Below are 17,974 nucleotides of genomic sequence, written 5' to 3'. Positions count from 1 at the left end.
GGCGAGTGGCCGCCGGCGGGCGGCGCATGCGCAGTGCGTGAACGGGGGCCAGCGGCGCATGCGCAGTGCGTGAACGGCGGCGGCGGCGCATGCGCAGTGCGCCCCCCCCCCCCCCCCCCCCCGGCGGGCCACTGAGGGGGGACGCGGGGCCATGGCGGGCGGCCGGGAGGTGCGGGCGGTCTTGGTGGCCCTGGTGCTGTTGGCCTGGAGCGCCCACGGCCTCTACTTCCACATCGGCGAGACCGAGAAGCGCTGCTTCATCGAGGAGATCCCCGACGAGACCATGGTTATCGGTGCGGGGCCGCCGGGGGCTGGGGGGTGGTGAGGAGGCCGCCGGGGACCGGGGGGGGACGGTGAGGGGGGGAGCCGGGGAACGGGGGAGGGATTTAAGAAACCACCGGGGACCGGGGGGGGGTGGCGGTGAGGTGGAGGCCGGGGGTTTTGGCGGGGGGGGGCGGTGAGGAGGGGACCGGCGGGAACCGGGGACCGGGGGGGGGGGCGGTGAGGAGGGGACCGGGGGCTGGGGAGGGGAACGGGGGGACGGTGAGGGTGGGAGCCGGGGAACGGGGAAGGGATTTAAGAAACCACCGGGACCGGGGGGAGGGGGCGGTGAGGTGGGGGCCGGGGATTGGGGGGAGGGGGGCTGTGAGGAGGGGACCGGGGACCGGGGGGACGGTGAGAAGGGGGCTGGGGACCGAGGGGGGGGACGGGAGGGACCACCAGGGCTTGGGGGGGGGAGGTGGGGAAGGGAGGGGGTGGGAGAGACCCCCAAGAATGGGGATGAGAAGGGGGGGGTGGAACGGGATGGGGGGGGCCCGGCTGGGGGGGTGCTGGGCCCCGCTCCAACCCGCTGCCCCCCGACCCCCCAGGGAACTACCGGACCCAGCTGTGGGACAAGCAGTCGGAGTCGTTCCTGCCCTCCACCCCCGGGCTGGGAATGCACGTGGAGGTGAAGGACCCCGACGGCAAGGTGAGCGGCCCGGGGGGGGGTGTCCCAGCGGGGGCTCGGGCACCCACCAGCCCAGGGTTGGGGTCGCGGAGCCGGGGGGTGGGGGGGTTGGGTACCCACCAGCCCGGGGTTGGGGTCCTTGGGGCGCGTAGGGTGCTCACTAGCTGGGGCAGTGGGTCCCTGGGTGCCCGTCAGCCTGGGTGGGAGGGGGCCCTGGGGGGCACAGGGTGCCTGTCAGCTGGGGTGGGGGTTCCTGGAGTGCCTTGCAGCCAGGGCAGGGGGTCCCTGGGGTGCCCACCAGCCTGGGTGTGGGGTCCCTAGGGGGCACGGGGTGCTTGCCAGCTGGGGTGGGGGTCCCTGGGGTGCCCACTGTCTTGGCTTTGGGGTCCCTGGGGCGTCCTCCAAAGGGGTCAGGGGGTCCCTGGGTGCCCTCCAGGTGGGGTAGGGGGGCCCTGGGGTGCATGGGGTGCCCACCAGCCTGGGTGTGGGGTCCCTAGGGGGCACAGGGTGCCTGCCAGCTGGGGCGGGGGTCCCTGGGGTGCCCACTGTCTTGGCTGTGGGGTCCCTGGGGCATATGGGGTGCCTTCCAAAGGGGTCAGGGGGTGCCTGAGGTGCAGAGTGTGCCCCCCGACAAGGGCAGGGGGTCCCTGGGGAGCACGGGGTGCCCCACCAAGCAGGGCAGGGGGTCCCTGGGGTGCCCACCAGCCTGGGTGTGGGGTCCCTAGGGGGCACGGGGTGCCTGCCAGATGGGGTGGGGGTCCCTGGGGTGCCCACTGTCTTGGCTGTGGGGTCCCTGGGGCATATGGGGTGCCCTCCAAAGGGGTCAGGGGGTCCCTGGGTGCCCTCCAGGTGGGGTAGGGGGGCCCTGGGGTGCATGGGGTGCCCACCAGCCTGGGTGTGGGGTCCCTAGGGGGCACAGGGTGCCTGCCAGCTGGGGCGGGGGTCCCTGGGGTGCCCACTGTCTTGGCTGTGGGGTCCCTGGGGCATATGGGGTGCCTTCCAAAGGGGCCAGGGGGTGCCTGAGGTGCAGAGTGTCCCCCCCGACAAGGGTAGGGGGTCCCTGGGGAGCACGGGGTGCCCCACCAAGCAGGGCAGGGGGTCCCTGGGGTGCCCACCAGCCTGGGTGTGGGGTCCCTAGGGGGCACGGGGTGCCTGCCAGATGGGGTGGGGGTCCCTGGGGTGCCCACTGTCTTGGCTGTGGGGGCCCTGGGGCATATGGGGTGCCCTCCAAAGGGGTCAGGGGGTCCCTGGGTGCCCTCCAGGTGGGGTAGGGGGGCCCTGGGGTGCCCACCAGCCGGGGTGTGGGGTGCACAGTGTCCCCCCCCCAACAAGGGCAAGGGGGTCGGTGGGGAGCACGGGGCCTGTCCCGCTGCCGTCCCCCTCCCCGGGGGTGGGCGCTGGGTGACGGTGACAGTGACGGTGTCCGGCGGGGGGGTGGTGGTGGGGGGGGGGGGGGCGCGCAGGTGGTGTTGTCGCGACAGTACGGCTCCGAAGGACGTTTCACCTTCACCTCCCACACGCCGGGCGAGCACCAGATCTGCCTCCACTCCAACTCCACCCGCATGGCCCTCTTCGCCGGCGGCAAACTGGTAACCGGGAGGCTCCGGGGAAAAGCGCGTGTGGGGAGGGGGGGCGGGGGGGGGGGTCAGCCATGGTGGGGGTGTTCCGCTGAACCCCCCCTTTTCTCCTTTCTTTTTTGGCAGCGGGTGCACCTGGACATCCAGGTGGGCGAACACACCAACAACTACCCCGAAATCGCCGCCAAGGACAAGCTGACGGAGCTGCAGCTCCGCGCCCGCCAGCTCCTCGACCAGGTGGAGCAGATCCAGAAGGAGCAGAACTACCAACGGGTGAGGAGGAGGAGGAGGAAGGCTCCGGGAAGGGTAAAACCCCCCCTTTTTTCCCCACCCCCTTACTCTCTATTTTTTTTTTAATCCATTTTTTTTTTTTTTTTATTATTCCCCCCCTCCCGCAGTACCGGGAGGAGCGTTTCCGCATGACGAGCGAGAGCACCAACCAGCGGGTGCTGTGGTGGTCCATCGCCCAAACCATCATCCTCATCCTCACCGGCATCTGGCAGATGAGGCACCTCAAGAGCTTCTTCGAGGCCAAAAAACTGGTGTAACGCCCCCCCCTCCCCCCCCCCCCCTCCGCCCCCCTCTTCCCCGGGCTCCCTGTCCATCCGCCCTGGGGTGCGGTTTGGGTGGCAAATAAAGGTTTTTGGGGTCCGATAGGGCTCGCTGGTGCTTTTTTTTTTTTTTTGGGGGGGGGGGGGGCTCTGGCACCGCGCCGAGCCAGGCAGGGGGGCCCTGGGGTGAATGGGGTGCCCCACCAGCCGAGGGGGGGTGGGGGGTGCCGGCCAGTCAGGGGAAGGGGTCCCTGGGGCATATGGGGTGCCCTCCAAAGGGGTCGGGGGTCCCTGGGTGCCTTCCAGCCAGTGCGGGGGGGGGGTCCTGGGGGTCCTTGGTGGGGGGTCCTTGGGGTGCACAGTGTCCCCCCCCAAAGAGGGGCAGGGGGTCCTTGGGGTGCACGGGGCACCCACCAGCCTGGGTGGGGGGTCCCTGGGGTGCACAGTGTCCCCCCCAACAAGGGCAGGGGGTCCCTGGGGTGCACGGGGCACCCACCAACCTGGGTGGGGGGTCCCTGGGGTGGGCAGGGGGTCCCTGGGGTGCCCACCAGCCTGGGTGTGGGGTCCCTAGGGGGCACAGGGTGCCTGTCAGCTGGGGTGGGGGGTCCCTGGGGTGCACAGTGTCCCCCCCAACAAGGGCGGGGGGTCCCTGGGGTGCACGGGGCACCCACCAGCCTGGGTGGGGGGTCCCTGGGGTGGGCAGGGGGTCCCTGGGGTGCCCACCAGCCTGGGTGTGGGGTCCCTAGGGGGCACAGGGTGCCTGTCAGCTGGGGTGGGGGGTCCCTGGGGTGCACAGTGTCCCCCCCCAAAGAGGGGCAGGGGGTCCCTGGGGTGCACGGGGCACCCACCAGCCTGGGTGGGGGGTCCCTGGGGTGGGCAGGGGGTCCCTGGGGTGCCCACCAGCCTGGGTGTGGGGTCCCTAGGGGGCACAGGGTGCCTGTCAGCTGGGGTGGGGGGTCCCTGGGGTGCCCACTGTCGTGGCTGTGGGGTCCTTGTCCCCCCCTCAAAGGACCCCGGGGCGCTGCGGGTGCTGTCGGTCCTCCAGCGCTAGGGGGCAGAGTGGCACCCCAGGCCTCCCGGGGGAGGGGAGGTGGCGCTCTGGGCGCGCACCGGAAGTCTCTGTGGTCCGTGGGGCAGCGCGCAGGAAGGGCGGCCAAGATGGCGGCGGCGGGGAACGCGGCGGCGGGGTTCGAGCACATGGGGCTGGATCCGCGGCTCCTGCGGGTGCGCCCGGGGACGGGGAGGGGGGATCAGGGTGGGCTGCGGGTTTTTTTTGGGGGATAAGCCCCGGGGGGGGGCTCGCCGTGAGCGAGGAAGGGGGCTAGAGGGGCCCGGAGGCCGCGGTCCCTCGGTGTGGGGGGGAGGCCCTGAGGGGCCGGGGCTCTGAGGTCCCTCGGAGGGGAGGGGGGCCGCGACACGGGCGTCCCTCTGGGGAGGTCCTGAGGGGCTGGGGGGCCGGGGTCCATCGATGGTGGCGGAGGGGGGGGGAAGAGACATGGGGGTCCTTTTGGGGAGGCCCTGAGGGGCTGGGACATCGGGATCCTTCGATGGGGAGGGGGCCGGGCCATGGGGGTCCCTTCGGGGAGGGAGAGGAGGCTATGAGGGGCCGGGAAACAGGGGTCCCTTGAAGGGGGGAGGCGCTGAGGGGCTGGAATCCATCGGTGGGGAGGGGGGCCGGGATATGGGGGTCCCTTTGTTGGGGGCCAGATCCTGGAGGGCTGGGACCGTGGGGTCCCCCGGTGGGGAGAGGGCGGCCCTGGGGGGCCGGGGTCCATCGGTGGGGAGGGGGGCCGAGGCATGGGGGTCCCTTTGTCGGGGGCCAGATCCTGGAGGGCCGGGACTGTGGGGTCTCTCGGTGGGGAGAGGGTGGCCCTGGGGGGCCGGGGTCCATCGGTGGGGAGGGGGGCCGGGATATGGGGGTCCCTTTGGGGAGGCTATGAGGGGCTGGGACACCGGGATCCATCGGTGGGGAGGGGGCCTGGGACATGGGGGTCCCTTTGTGGGGGGGTCAGATCCTGGAGGGCCGGGACCGTGGGGTCCCTCGGTGGCGAGAGGGCGGCCCTGAGGGGCCTGGGGGGCTGGGGTACCTCGGGGTGGGGGTGTTTCTCAGGCCTGGGTCCCCCTGCCACGGGGAGGGGGGTGGTTGTGGGTATCCCCCTGTGCCGGGGAGGGGGGGGCAGTGGGGAGGGAGCCCCCAGGTGACAGGTCCCCCCCCCCCGCAGGCGGTGGCGGAGCTGGGCTGGGCCACCCCCACCGCCATCCAGGCCGAGGCCATTCCCCTGGCACTGGAGGGCCGCGATCTCTTGGCCCGGGCCAGGACGGGCTCCGGGAAGACGGGGGCGTACGGGCTGCCCCTGCTGCAGCACCTCCTGCGCGCCAAGGAGGTGAGGGGGATGTGGGGCACGGGGGGGGGACGACCAGGTGGGGTGGGCGCTGTGGGGCACACGGGGTGTCAAGCAGGGGTGGGTGGTGTGAGGCACAGATGGGCACCGTGGGGCACGGGGGTACCGTGGGGCACATGGGGCGTGCGGCGGAGTATGGGGCACCAGGGCGGATGGGGGCACTGGGGGGAACCGGGGGGGGTGGGTGTTGTGGGGCACGGGGGGGTGTCAAGCAGGGGGGGGTGGGTGTTGTGGGGCACAGGGGGTGTCAAGCAGGGGTGGGTGCTGTGGGGCGCAGGTGGGCACCGTGGGGCACGGGGGTACTGTGGGGCACATGGGGCGTGTGGCGGGGTATGGGGCACGGAGGGGTATGGGGGCACTGGGGGGAACCGGGGGGGGTGGGTGTTGTGGTGCACGGGGGGTGTCAAGCAGGGGTGGGTGCTGTGGGGCACGGGAGTACCCTGGGGTATGGGGCTTGGGTGGGTGCCGTGGGTCACATGGGTGCTGTGGGGCAGGTGGGCTGTCAGGGCAGGGGTGGGCTCCGTGGTGCCCGGGGGTGTTGTTGTGGGGCAGGGGTGGGCGCTGCCGGGTATTGAGCAGGCAGATGCTGTGGGGCATGTGGGGTATTGGGGTGGGGGGAATGCTGTGGGGCAGGTGGGGTCTTGAGTAGGGTGATGCTGTGGGGCAGGTGGGCTATCAGAGGTGGGGGGGGGATGCTGTGGGGCAGGTGGTCTGTCAGGGCAGGGGTGGGCTCTGTGGGGCGCTAGGGCCTCTCTCTCCCACCCCCCAGTGCGGTGCTGGTGGTGTCCGGGGGTGTCACTGTGGGGCAGGGGTGGGCGCTGCGGGGTATTGAGCAGGGGGATGCTGTGGGGCAGGGGGATACTGTGGGGCAGGTGGGGTATTGGGACAGGGGGATGCCGTGGGGCAGGTAGGGTGTCAGGGCGGGGGGGATGCTGTGGGGCAGGTGGGGTATTGGGACAGGGGGATGCCGTGGGGCAGGTGGGGTATCGGGGCAGGGGGGATGCTGTGGGGCAGGTGGGGTATTGGGATGGGGGGGGACGCTGTGGGGTATGTGGGGTATTGGGGCAGGGGGGATGCTGTGGGGCAGGTGGGGTATTGGGGCAGGGGTGGGTGTTGTGGGGCAGGTGGGGTGTTGAGCAGGGGGACGCTGTGGGGCAGGTGGGACGTTGGGGCGGGGGGGGATGCTGTGGGGCAGGTGGGGTATTGGGGCAGGGGAACGCTGTGGGGCATTGAGCAGGGGGACGCTGTGGGGCAGGTGGGGTATTGGGGCGGGGGGGGGACGCCGTGGGGTACGCGGGGTATTGGGGCAGGGGAACGCTCTGGGGCATTGAGCAGGGGGACGCTGTGGGGCAGGTGGGACGTCAGGGCGGGGGGATGCTGTGGGGCAGGTGGGATATCGGGGCGGGGGGGATGCTGTGGGGCGGGGGGGACACTGTGGGGCATTGAGCAGGGGGACGCTGTGGGGCAGGTGGGATATCGGGGCGGGGGGGGATGCCGTGGGGCAGGTGGGGTATTGGGACAGGGGGATGCCGTGGGGCAGGTGGGGTATCGGGGCAGGGGTGGGTGTTGTGGGGCAGGCGGGGTATTGGGGTAGGGGGGGGGTTGCTGTGGGGCAGGGGGGGACACTGTGGGGCATTGAGCAGGGGGATGCCGTGGGGCAGGTGGGACATCGGGGTGGGGATGCTGTGGGGCAGGTGGGGTATTGGGACAGGGGTGTGCTCCATGGGCTCCGTGGGGCACCGGGGCCTCTCTCCCTGGCCCCGCCACGACGCTGATGGTGCCCGGGGCGGGGGGGGTGCGCGCGCGTGGGGCGCCGTGGGGCGCAGGTGGCGCAGGCCCAGGCGGTGCGGGCGCTGGTGCTGGTGCCCTCCAAGGAGCTGGGGCAGCAGGTGACGCGCAGCCTGCGGGAACTGGCCGCCTTCTGCGCCCGCGCCCTGCGCGTGGCCGACCTCTGCGCCCACGCCGACCTCGCCGCCCAGCGGTAAGCGACACCCCCCTCCCCCGCCGCCACCCCGCCACCTCTCCCAGCCCCACGGCGGGCGGGTGGGTGGGGGTGTGTGTGCGGGGGGGGGTGACACGCGTGCCGGCAGGCCCGTGCTGATGGAGAAGCCGGACGTGGTGGTGGGCACGCCGGGACGGGTGCTGGCCCACCTGGGCGCCCGCAACCTCAGCCTGCGCCACTCGCTGGAGCTGCTGGTGCTGGATGAGGCCGATCTCCTGCTCTCCTTCGGCTTCGGGGAGGACATCAAGGCCTTGCTGTGGTGAGGGGGCGCCCCACGGCAAGGGCGGCGGGGGGGGTGGGGGGGGGAGAGGGACGGGGAGCTGGGGGGGCGCGGATGGGGCTGGGAGATGTTGGGGGCACAGCCGAGGGGTTGGGGACGCTGCCAGGGGTGTGGGGTGCGGCCGGGGTGGAGGGGTTGGGGGGCACAGCCAGGGGGTTGGGGGCACTGAGGGTTTGGGGGGCACAGCCAGGGGTCTGGGGACGCTGCCAGGGGTGTGGGGCGCGGCCGGGGTGGAGGACGTGGGGGGCACAGCCAGGGGGTTGGGGACAGTGGCAGGGTGTGGGGCACGGCCGGGGTGGAGGACGTGGGGGGCACAGCCAGGGGTCTGGGGACACTGCCACGGTGTGGGGCACGGCTGGGGTGGAGGACGTGGGGGGCACAGCCAAGGTTTTGGGGGGCACGGTGAGGGTTTGGGGGGCGGTGCGAGGGCTGTGGGTCGCAGTGGGGCTGGAGCACATGGGAGGCACAGCCAAGGGTCTGGGGGGCAGTGGGAGGGCTTCGGGGGCCGGTGTCAGGGCTGTGGGGCGCAGTGGGGCTGGAGGACGTGGGGGGCACAGCCTGGGGGTTGGGGGTCACAGTGAGGGTTTGGGGGGCGGGGGGGGGGCTGTGGGGCGCAGTGGGGCTGGAGGATGTGGGGGGCACGGGCAAGGTTTTGGGGGGCACGTGAGGTTTTGGGGGGCGGTGGGAGGGCTGTGGGGCGCAGTGGGGCTGGAGGACGTGGGGGGCATGAGCAAGGTTTTGGGGGGCACAGTGAGGATTTGGGGGGCGGTGGGGGCGCTGTGGGGCGCAGTGGGGCTGGAGGACGTGGGGGGCACAGCCAAGGGTCTGGGGGGCGGTGGGGGGGCTGTGGGGCGCAGTGGGGCTGGAGGACGTGGGGGGCACAGCCTGGGGGTTGGGGGTCACAGTGAGGGTTTGGGGGGCGGTGGGGGGGCTGTGGGGCGCAGCGGGGCTGGAGGACGTGGGGGGCACAGTGAGGGTCTGGGGGGCGGTGGGGGCGCTGTGGGGCGCAGCGGGGCTGGAGGACGTGGGGGGCACAGCCTGGGGTTGGGGGTCACAGTGAGGGTTTGGGGGGCGGTGGGAGGGCTGTGGGGCGCAGTGGGGCTGGAGGACGTGGGGGGCATGAGCAAGGTTTTGGGGGGCACAGTGAGGATTTGGGGGGCGGTGGGGGCGCTGTGGGGCGCAGTGGGGCTGGAGGACGTGGGGGGCACAGCCAAGGGTCTGGGGGGCGGTGGGGGGGCTGTGGGGCGCAGCGGGGCTGGAGGACGTGGGGGGCACAGCCTGGGGGTTGGGGGTCACAGTGAGGGTTTGGGGGGCGGGGGGGGCGCTGTGGGGCGCAGTGGGGCTGGAGGACGTGGGGGGCACAGCCAAGGGTCTGGGGGGCGGTGGGGGGGCTGTGGGGCACAGCGGGACTGGAGGACGTGGGGGGCACAGCCTGGGGGTTGGGGGTCACAGTGAGGGTTTGGGGGGTGGGGGGGGGCTGTGGGGCACAGTGGGGCTGGAGGACGTGGGGGGCACAGTGAGGGTTTGGGGGGCGGTGGGGGGGCTGTGGGGCGCAGCGGGGCTGGAGGACGTGGGGGGCACAGCCTGGGGGTTGGGGGTCACAGTGAGGGTTTGGGGGGCGGTGGGAGGGCTGTGGGGCGCAGTGGGGCTGGAGGACGTGGGGGGCACAGCCAAGGGTCTGGGGGGCGGTGGGGGCGCTGTGGGGCGCAGTGGGGCTGGAGGACATGGGGGTCACAGTGAGGGTTTGGGGGGCGGTGGGGGGGCTGTGGGGCGCAGTGGGGCTGGAGGACATGGGGGGCACAGCCTGGGGGTTGGGGGTCACAGTGAGGGTTTGGGGGGTGGGGGGGGGCTGTGGGGCGCAGTGGGGCTGGAGGACATGGGGGTCACAGTGAGGGTCTGGGGGTCACAGTGAGGGTTTGGGGGGTGGGGGGGGGCTGTGGGGCGCAGCGGGGCTGGAGGACGTGGGGGGCACAGCCTGGGGGTTGGGGGTCACAGTGAGGGTTTGGGGGGTGGGGGGGGGCTGTGGGGCGCAGTGGGGCTGGAGGACATGGGGGTCACAGTGAGGGTCTGGGGGTCACAGTGAGGGTTTGGGGGGTGGGGGGGGGGCTGTGGGGCGCAGCGGGGCTGGAGGACGTGGGGGGCACAGCCTGGGGGTTGGGGGTCACAGTGAGGGTTTGGGGGGCGGTGGGGGGGCTGTGGGGCGCAGCGGGGCTGGAGGACGTGGGGGGCACAGCCTGGGGGTTGGGGGTCACAGTGAGGGTTTGGGGGGCGGTGGGGGGGCTGTGGGGCGCAGCGGGGCTGGAGGACGTGGGGGGCACAGTGAGGGTCTGGGGGGCGGTGGGGGCGCTGTGGGGCGCAGTGGGGCTGGAGGACGTGGGGGGCACAGCCTGGGGGTTGGGGGTCACAGTGAGGGTTTGGGGGGCGGGGGGGGCGCTGTGGGGCGCAGTGGGGCTGGAGGACATGGGGGTCACAGTGAGGGTTTGGGGGGTGGGGGGGGGCTGTGGGGCGCAGCGGGGCTGGAGGACGTGGGGGGCACAGCCTGGGGGTTGGGGGTCACAGTGAGGGTTTGGGGGGCGGTGGGGGGGGCTGTGGGGCGGGAGCGGACGGGGGGCGGTGGCAGGGCCGGGGGGTGGCTCTGGGGGGGCCCCGGGGGCCGCACCGACCCCCCCCCCCCCCTCGCCCCCCCCCAGCCACCTGCCCAGGATCTACCAGGCGCTGCTGGTGTCGGCCACCTTCAGCCCCGAGGTGGAGGCGCTCAGGGAGCTGGTGCTGCACAACCCGGTGAGGGGGGGGGCTTTGGGGGGGTCGGAGGGAATTTTGGGGGGGGGGGGGGGGGGTCGGAGGGAAGTTTTTGGGGGTCTGAGGAGGTTTGGGGGGGGGGAGTCAGAGAGAATTTTTGGGAGGGTTGGAGGGAGGTTTGGGGGGGGTCGGAAAGAATTTTAGGGGGGGTCAGAGGAATTTGGGGGGGGGGGGGGCTGCGGGAAGTTTGGGGGGGTCCCAGGGAGGTTTGGGGGGGTCGGAGGGAATTTTGGGGGGGTTCGGAGGGAGGTTTGGGGGGGTCAGAGGGAATTTTGAGGGGGTCAGAGGAATTTGGGGGGGTCCCAGGGAGGTTTGGGGGGGTCTGAGGGAGATTTGGGGGGGTCGGAGGGAATTTTGGGGGGGGTTCGGAGGGAGGTTTGGGGGGGTCAGAGGGAATTTTGGGGGGGTTCGGAGGGAGGTTTGGGGGGGTCAGAGGGAATTTTGGGGGGGTTCGGAGGGAGGTTTGGGGGGGTCAGAGGGAATTTTGGGGGGGTTCGGAGGGAGGTTTGGGGGGGGGCTGTGGGAATTTTGGGGGGCTCCCAGGGACGTTTTTGGGGGTCGGAGGGAGGTTTGGGGGGGTCGGAGGGAATTTTGGGGGGGGGGGGGTCGGAGGGAAGTTTTTGGGGGTCTGAGGAGGTTTGGGGGGGGGGGGAGTCAGAGGGAATTTTTGGGAGGGTTGGAGGGAGGTTTGGGGGGGGTCGGAAAGAATTTTAGGGGGGGTCAGAGGAATTTGGGGGGGGGGGGGCTGCGGGAAGTTTGGGGGGGTCCCAGGGAGGTTTGTGGGGGTCTGAGGGAGATTTGGGGGGGTCAGAGGGAATTTTGGGGGGTTCGGAGGGAGGTTTGGGGGGGTCAGAGGGAATTTTGAGGGGGTCAGAGGAATTTGGGGGGGTCCCAGGGAGGTTTGGGGGGGTCTGAGAGAGACTTGGGGGGGTCAGAGGGAATTTTGGGGGGGTTCGGAGGGAGGTTTGGGGGGGGTCAGAGGGAAGTTTGGGGGGGTCGGAGGGAATTTTGGGGGGCTGAGGGGAGTTTGGGGGGGGGCAAAGAAGGTTTGGGGGGGTCGAAGGGAATTTTGGGGTGGCCGGAGAGAGGGTTGGGGGGGGTCAGAGGGAATTTTTGGGGGGGTCAGAGGGAGCTTTGGGGGGGGGTCTGAGGGATGTTTTTGGGGGTCCGAGGAGGTTTGGGGGGGGAGGGGGGGGTCAGAGAGAATTTTTGGGGGGGGTTCAAGGGAGGTTTGGGAGGGGGTCAGAGGGTAGTTTGGCGGGGGGGGGGGGTCTGAGGGAGGTTTGGGGGTGTCAGAGGGGGGTTTAGGGGGGGCTGAGGGGGATTTTGGGGTGGCCGGAGGGAGGTTTGGGGGGGGTCAGAGGGAATTTTGGGGGGGTTGGAGGTTTGGGGGGGGTCCCAGGGAGGTTTGGGGGGGGGTCTGAGGGAGGTTTGTGGAGGGGGGGGGAACGGATCTGAGGGAGCTTTGGGGGGGGGGTCGTCGGGATGTTTTTGGGGGGCGCGCGGGGAGCCGGGGCGAGCGCGGGCGGCGTTGCCCGCGCTCCCCTCCGCCCCCAACTCCTTGCGGGTGCCGCGCCGTCACCGCTGCCGCCGCCGCCGCTGCCGCCGCCTCACGCCGTCGGTGACGCCCCCCCCCCCCCCCCAAACCCAACCCTTCCTCAGGTGACGCTGTGCCCGCCGGAACCCCGTTTGCCCGACGCCTCGCGGTTACGGCAGTTCGGGGTGCGCTGCGAGACGGAGGAGGAGAAATTCCTCCTTCTCTGCGCCCTCCTCAAGCTGCGCCTCCTGCGGGGCCGGGCCCTGCTTTTTGTCTCCACTTTGGCCCGCTGTTACCGCCTCAAACTTTTCCTGGAGCAGTTCGGCGTTCCCGCCTGCGCCCTCAACTCCCAGCTGCCCGCTCGCTCCCGGTAAACCCCCCCCCACCCCCGACACCCCCCCACTCCCAGGGTGCCCCCCCCCGATGGAGGGTTCGAGGGGTGACGGGGTCGCCCCGGGGAGGACAGCGGTGGCGGAGGCGGGGGGGAATGGGGAAGAAGGCGAGGGGTGGGGGAATGCAGGGTGTCCCCTGGGGACACGGGGCGCCCGGGGGTGTCCTGGGTGCCCCAAGGGGACAGGGGGCGCCCAAGGGTGTCCCGTGGGGACAAGGGGTGCCCAAGGGTGCCCCAAGGGGACAGGGGGTGCCCAAGGGTGTCCCCTGGGGACAAGGGGTGCCCAAGGGTGTCTTGGGTGCCCCAAGGGGACAGGGGGCACCCAAGGGGTGTCCCAGGTGCCCCAAGGGGACAGGGGGTGCCCAAGGGGACAGGGGGTGCCCGAGGGTGTCCCGTGGGGACAAGGGGTGCCCAAGGGTGTCTTGGGTGCCCCAAGGGGACAGGGGGCACCCAAGGGTGTCCCGGGTGCCCCAAAGGGACAGGGGGTGCCCAAGGGGACAGGGGGTGCCCGAGGGTGTCCCCTGGGGACAAGGGGTGCCCAAGGGTGTCTTGGGTGCCCCAAGGGGACAGGGGGCACCCAAGGGTGTCCTGGGTGCCCCAAGGGGACAGGGGGTGCCCAAGGGAACAGGGGGCACACAAGGGTGTCGCCTGGGGACAAGGGATGCCCGAGGGTGTCCCAGGTGCCCCAAGGGGTGTCCCGTGGGGACAAGGGGTGCCCGAGGGTGGCCCAGGTGAGCTGAGGGCCAAGGGGTGCCCCAAGGGGACAGGGGGCACCCAAGGGTGTCCTGGGTGCCCCAAGGGGACAGGGGGTGCCCGAGGGTGTCCCCTGGGGACAAGGGGTGTCCCGTGGGGACAAGGGGTGCCCGAGGGTGTCCTGGGTGCCCCGACAGGACAAGGGGTGCCCCAAGGGGACAGGGGACACCCAAGGGTGTCCCGAGTGCCCTAAGGGGACAAGGGGTGCCCAAGGGGACAGGGGGTGCCCAAGGGTGTCTGCTGGGGACAAGGGGTGTCCCGTGGGGACAAGGGGTGCCCAAGGGTGTCCTGGGTGCCCCAAGGGGACAAGGGGTGCCCCCTGGGGACAGGGGGTCCGCGAGGGGTCCCAGGTGAGCTGGGGGACAAGGGGTGCCCCGAGGGGACAGGGGACACCCAAGGGTGTCCCGGGTCCCCCAGGGGGACAAGGGGTGCCTGAGGGTGCCCCCCGGGGACAAGGGGTGCCCAAGGGTGTCCTGGGTGAGCTGGGGGACAAGGGGTGTCCCCTTGGGGACAAGGGGTGCCCGAGGGTTGCCCCGGGTGAGCTGAGGGGTGCCCCGGGCCATGGGGTGCCCTGGGGGGTGCCGGGGGAAATGCCCCCGGGGGGGGGTAAGGACACCCTGGGGGTCCCCGGTGGGTGCAGGGTGCCCGTGGAGGAAGGGGGGTGGTGGTGGTTTGGGGACGCGCCCCCCTGACCCCCCCCCCCCCCGCGGTGACAAACCCCCGCCTTGTCCCCCCAGGTGCCACGTCATCACCCAGTTCAACCGGGGCATCTACGACTACATCGTGGCCACCGACGAGGAGGCGCCGGCCGTGCCCCCGGGGCAACCCCCCCGCAAGAAGCGCAAGGGGGCCGCTCCCAGGTGAGGGCCCCGGGTGCCACCCGCCGTCCCCCGAGGGTGTCACTGGCCGTCCCCTGGCTCACGCTGTGCCACCGGGGCCGTGTCCCAGTGCGGCCAGGGAGGGCTCGGGCCGGGGAAGGTGGCCCAGAGCCATGGGGGGGCTTCTGCTGGGGGTGTCCCTGTCGCCACCAACGCCCCCTACCCGGGGGACGTCCTTGTCCCCAGGGGTCTCCCCGTGCCCACCGTGTCCCCGAGGCCGGGGGCGTCCCTGTCCCCAAGGGTTCCCGGTGCCCGCCGTGTCCCCAAGGCTGGGGACGTCCCTGTCCCCAAGGGTTACCGGTGCCCGCCATGTCCCCAAGGCTGGGGACGTCCCTGTCCCCAAGGGTTCCCCATGCCTGCCGTGTCCCCAAGGCTGGGGACATCCCTGTCCTCGGGGATCTCCCTGTTCCCGCCATGTCCCCGAGGCCGGGGACGTCCCTGTCCCCAAGGGTTCCCGGTGCCCGCCGTGTCCCCAAGGCTGGGGACGTCCCTGTCCCCAAGGGTTCCCCATGTCCACCGTGTCCCCAAGGCTGGGGACGTCCCTGTCCTTGGGGATCTCCCTGTTCCCGCCGTGTCCCTGAGGCCAGGGACGTCCCTGTCCCCAGGGGTCTCCCTGTGCTCGCTGTGTCCCCAAGGCTGGGGACATCCTTGTCCCCAAGGGTTCCCGGTGCCTGCCATGTCCCCAAGGCTGGGGATGTCCCTGTCCTCGGGGATCTCCTTGTGCCCGCTGTGTCCCCGAGGCTGGGGACGTCCCTGTCCCCAAGGGTTCCCCATGCCCGCCGTGTCCCCGAGGCTGGGGACGTCCCTGTCCTCAGGGATTTCCCTGTTCCCGCTGTGTCCCCGAGGCCAGGGACGTCCCTGTCCCCAAGGGTTCCCGGTGCCTGCCATGTCCCCAGGGCTGGGGACATCCCTGTCCTTGGGATCTCCTTGCCGTGTCCCCGAGGCCGGGGACGTCCCTGTCCTTGGGGATCTCCCTGTGCCCGCTGTGTCCCCAAGGCTGGGGACGTCCCTGTCCCCAAGGGTTTCCCATGCCCGCCGTGTCCCCAAGGCTGGGGACGTCCCTGTCCTCGGGGATCTCCCTGTGCCCGCCGTGTCCCCAAGGCTGGGGGGTTTCTTTTGCCCGCCGGGGGGGGGTGTGTGTGTGTGTCTCTGTCCCCACCGTGTCCCCTTCTTCGCGGGGGGCTCCTCGCCCTGTCCTCGTGGCTTGTGCCGCTCCGTAACCGCGTGCCCCCCCCCCCCGCCCGCCCCCCCCCCCCCCCGGTGGCTGCCGCTGCCCAGCGTGTCCTCGCGCCCACGGACGGGGCTGTCCCTTTTCCCCAGCGTTCCCCGTGAGTGTCCCGTGTGTCCCCGGTGTGTGGTGGGGGGGGGTGTCCCTGGGCCACCCCAACATCTCATGTGTCCCCCCCCGCCCTGTGTCGTGTGTGTCGTCCCCCCCCCCAGCAAGGGCAAGGACCCGGAGTACAGCGTGGCGCGGGGCATCGACTTCCAGAACGTGGCCGCCGTCATCAACTTCGACGTGCCGCCCTCCGTCGAGTCCTACATCCACCGCGTGGGCCGGTAGGCGTTGGGGACGGGGGGGACGGTGCAGGGGGGGGACACGGGACGGGACACGGAGGGGGGGGGGGGGGTGGCTCCCCGCACCCTTTCGGTTGGGTGTCCCACCTCCGTGTCCCCTCCCTGCCCGCAGGACGGCCCGCGCCGACAACCCCGGCACGGCGCTCACCTTCGCGCTGCCCGAGGAGCAGGACGCGCTGGCCCGCATCGAGGACGCGCTGGCAGGAGGTGTGTCACCGCTGGGATGGGAGGGTGGGACAGCGGGTGCCAAGGGACGTTTTTTTTTGGGGGGGGGGGGACGGGATGACACGGGGGACGGGACGGACACGGCGCACGCGTGGGTGGGGGGTGACGCCGCCTGTGTCCCCAGAGAATGGCGAGTCCATGCTGCAGCCCTACAAGTTCTCCATGGAGGAGATCGAGGGACTGCGCTACCGCTGCCGGGTAGGTGGGCAATGCCGTGGGGGGGGGTGTGTGTGGGGGGGGGGGGGGGGTGGGCAACCTCTGACACCCCCCCCCCAACCCCGGCGTGTGCCCCCAGGACGCCATGCGCTCCGTCACCAAGCAGGCGGTGAAGGAAGCCCGGCTGCGGGAGATCAAGGACGAGCTGCTCAACTCCGAAAAACTCAAGGTAACCCCCCGCGTCCTGGCTCGGGGAGGGGGGGGGGATGTCTTACCGGGCGCTGCCCCCCCCCTCCCACCCCCTCGTTTCTCTCGTGCCCAGGTTTACTTCGAGGACAACCCCCGCGACCTGCACGTCCTGCGCCACGACAAGCCCCTGCACCCCGCCATCGTCAAACCTCACCTCCGCAACGTCCCCGAGTACCTGGGTACGGCCCGGCCCCGTTTTGGGGGGGGGGGGGGGGGGGCGGAAAGGGCACCCTGGGGCCTTTGGTGGGGGGGGAGAGGGGAAGGAACGGGGAGACGGGGACCCCCCCCGCCTCTTACCCGCTGCCCCGTTGCCCGCAGTGCCCCCCAGCCTCCGCGGCGTGGCCGATCTCAACCCCAAGAAACGCAAGTGGCCGCGGCAACCCCGCAGCGCTGCCAAGCGCCGGGGGGGCTCCACGGTGAGTGCGAGACGGGCGCGGGTGGGACGCGTGTGTCGTGTGTGTGTGTGTGTGTCCCCCCCTCCCCCCGCCGGCGTCCCCCTCGCTGCCCCTCGTGACGTTGCTTTTCTTTCCCCCCCCCCCAACCCCCTCCCCAATTCTCTCTCCAGTCCCGCGGCCCCAGCAACCCGCTGCAGAACTTCAAGTTCGCCCGCCACCGCCCCAAGCGCCCGACCGCGCCGCCCTCCTGAGCCCCCCCCCCCCCCGGCACCCCACGGACCGTGCCCACCCTGCGGGGGGGGCACCGCGGCCACCTCAAACCGCCCCCACCTCTGGCGAGGGACGGGGTGTCTCCGCGCCGTCCCCCCCGCGGCTGTGCCCAATAAAGGTGGCAAGGGACGGCATGGCGTGACGTCACTTTGCCGTGACCCCCCCCCCCCCACCTCTGCCAACACCACCGCACCCTCCGGCTACGTGACGGGGGGGCTGGGAAACGGCATTTCCCGCTGATGCCGGGCAAAGGTGCCAGGGCGTTATCGCCCCCCCCTTATCGATGCCAAGGCTGTACCAGGGGTCATAAACCGGGGGCAAGGACGCGGTGGGGGGCGGGGGCGCTGCCAACTTCGGGGGCTCGGATGCCCCCCGCTGCCCCCCGTAGCCCCGCGGCGCGGGGTGGCACCCGCTCGCCTCCTCCCCGCTCGCCCCGTTGGCTCCTTGTGTCCCCCGGCCCCCCCCCGGCCCGTGGCATGCGAGGCAGGCGTCGCCCCTGGGGGTGCCCGTCATCGCCCGGCTTATCGGGGTGACGGCGGCTTATCGGGGGGCAGGGGGGGGGACACGACACACGACACACGCGCAGCTCTGCTCCAAGGCCACCCCGTGGCCCTGAACCCTGCCCGGCAGCCGGTTGTGGCACCGGCGCCCTCGCCGCGGGCACGGCGGGTAACGCCGTTGCCCCCTTCCGTTAACGGCGGGGGGGGGGGGGGGGGTTTAATGGCGGGGGGCAACCGGTTTTTCTTCCTCCCCCCCGCCCCCAGCCCTCGCTCCCGGCGGCTCGGCGCGGCGCCGCCTCCGTGATGCCCGCCTTCCCGCTGCCAGCCTGGCGCGCGGCATCTCCGCCGCCCGGGGCTGCCCCGGGGTGGGCATCGCACCCAAAATACCGCTTTATTTCCTCCCCGCCCCAAAACCCGGGGTTTGGTTGGGGGGGGGGGGTGGGGGGCGGAAGCGAAGCGGGCACCTCCCCGGCAGGGCTGCGTGG

The 17,974-nt window shown here is 72.1% G+C and overlaps 2 protein-coding genes across 6 annotated transcripts; both read left to right on the top strand.

Moving 5' to 3' along the window:
• Positions 1 to 120: 120 nt before the first annotated feature.
• Positions 121 to 3,115, top strand: TMED4 (transmembrane p24 trafficking protein 4). Its single transcript, XM_054187702.1, has 5 exons — positions 121 to 293; positions 870 to 970; positions 2,413 to 2,538; positions 2,653 to 2,832; positions 2,925 to 3,115. Exons 1-5 carry the CDS (start codon positions 152 to 154, stop codon positions 3,072 to 3,074), a joined length of 699 nt encoding a protein of 232 aa, XP_054043677.1. The 5' UTR covers positions 121 to 151; the 3' UTR covers positions 3,075 to 3,115.
• A 1,053-nt stretch (positions 3,116 to 4,168) lies between these two features.
• On the top strand, positions 4,169 to 17,146 carry DDX56 (DEAD-box helicase 56). 5 transcript variants are annotated; one of them, XM_054187704.1, is made up of 14 exons: positions 4,169 to 4,301; positions 5,300 to 5,461; positions 7,306 to 7,460; positions 7,570 to 7,740; positions 10,452 to 10,542; positions 12,223 to 12,467; positions 13,979 to 14,101; positions 15,560 to 15,676; positions 15,807 to 15,901; positions 16,044 to 16,117; positions 16,215 to 16,304; positions 16,398 to 16,503; positions 16,643 to 16,740; positions 16,890 to 17,079. In XM_054187704.1, the coding sequence occupies exons 1-14, from the start codon at positions 4,236 to 4,238 to the stop codon at positions 16,968 to 16,970; spliced, it is 1,674 nt and encodes a 557-aa protein (XP_054043679.1). In that variant the 5' UTR covers positions 4,169 to 4,235; the 3' UTR covers positions 16,971 to 17,079. The 5 variants fall into 5 exon arrangements, with proteins under 5 accessions (XP_054043679.1, XP_054043678.1, XP_054043681.1 ...); XM_054187703.1 differs by lacking the exon at positions 16,643 to 16,740 and having other exon boundaries at positions 16,890 to 17,146; XM_054187706.1 differs by lacking the exon at positions 13,979 to 14,101 and having other exon boundaries at positions 16,890 to 17,081.
• Positions 17,147 to 17,974: the final 828 nt, after the last annotated feature.

The sequence above is a fragment of the Rissa tridactyla genome, unplaced genomic scaffold (genome assembly GCF_028500815.1).
Source record: "Rissa tridactyla isolate bRisTri1 unplaced genomic scaffold, bRisTri1.patW.cur.20221130 scaffold_658, whole genome shotgun sequence".
NCBI classification, from domain to species: Eukaryota; Metazoa; Chordata; class Aves; order Charadriiformes; family Laridae; genus Rissa; species Rissa tridactyla.
Note: the sequence above shows the minus strand (reverse complement) of the source record. Positions and strands in the feature narration are given on the sequence as shown.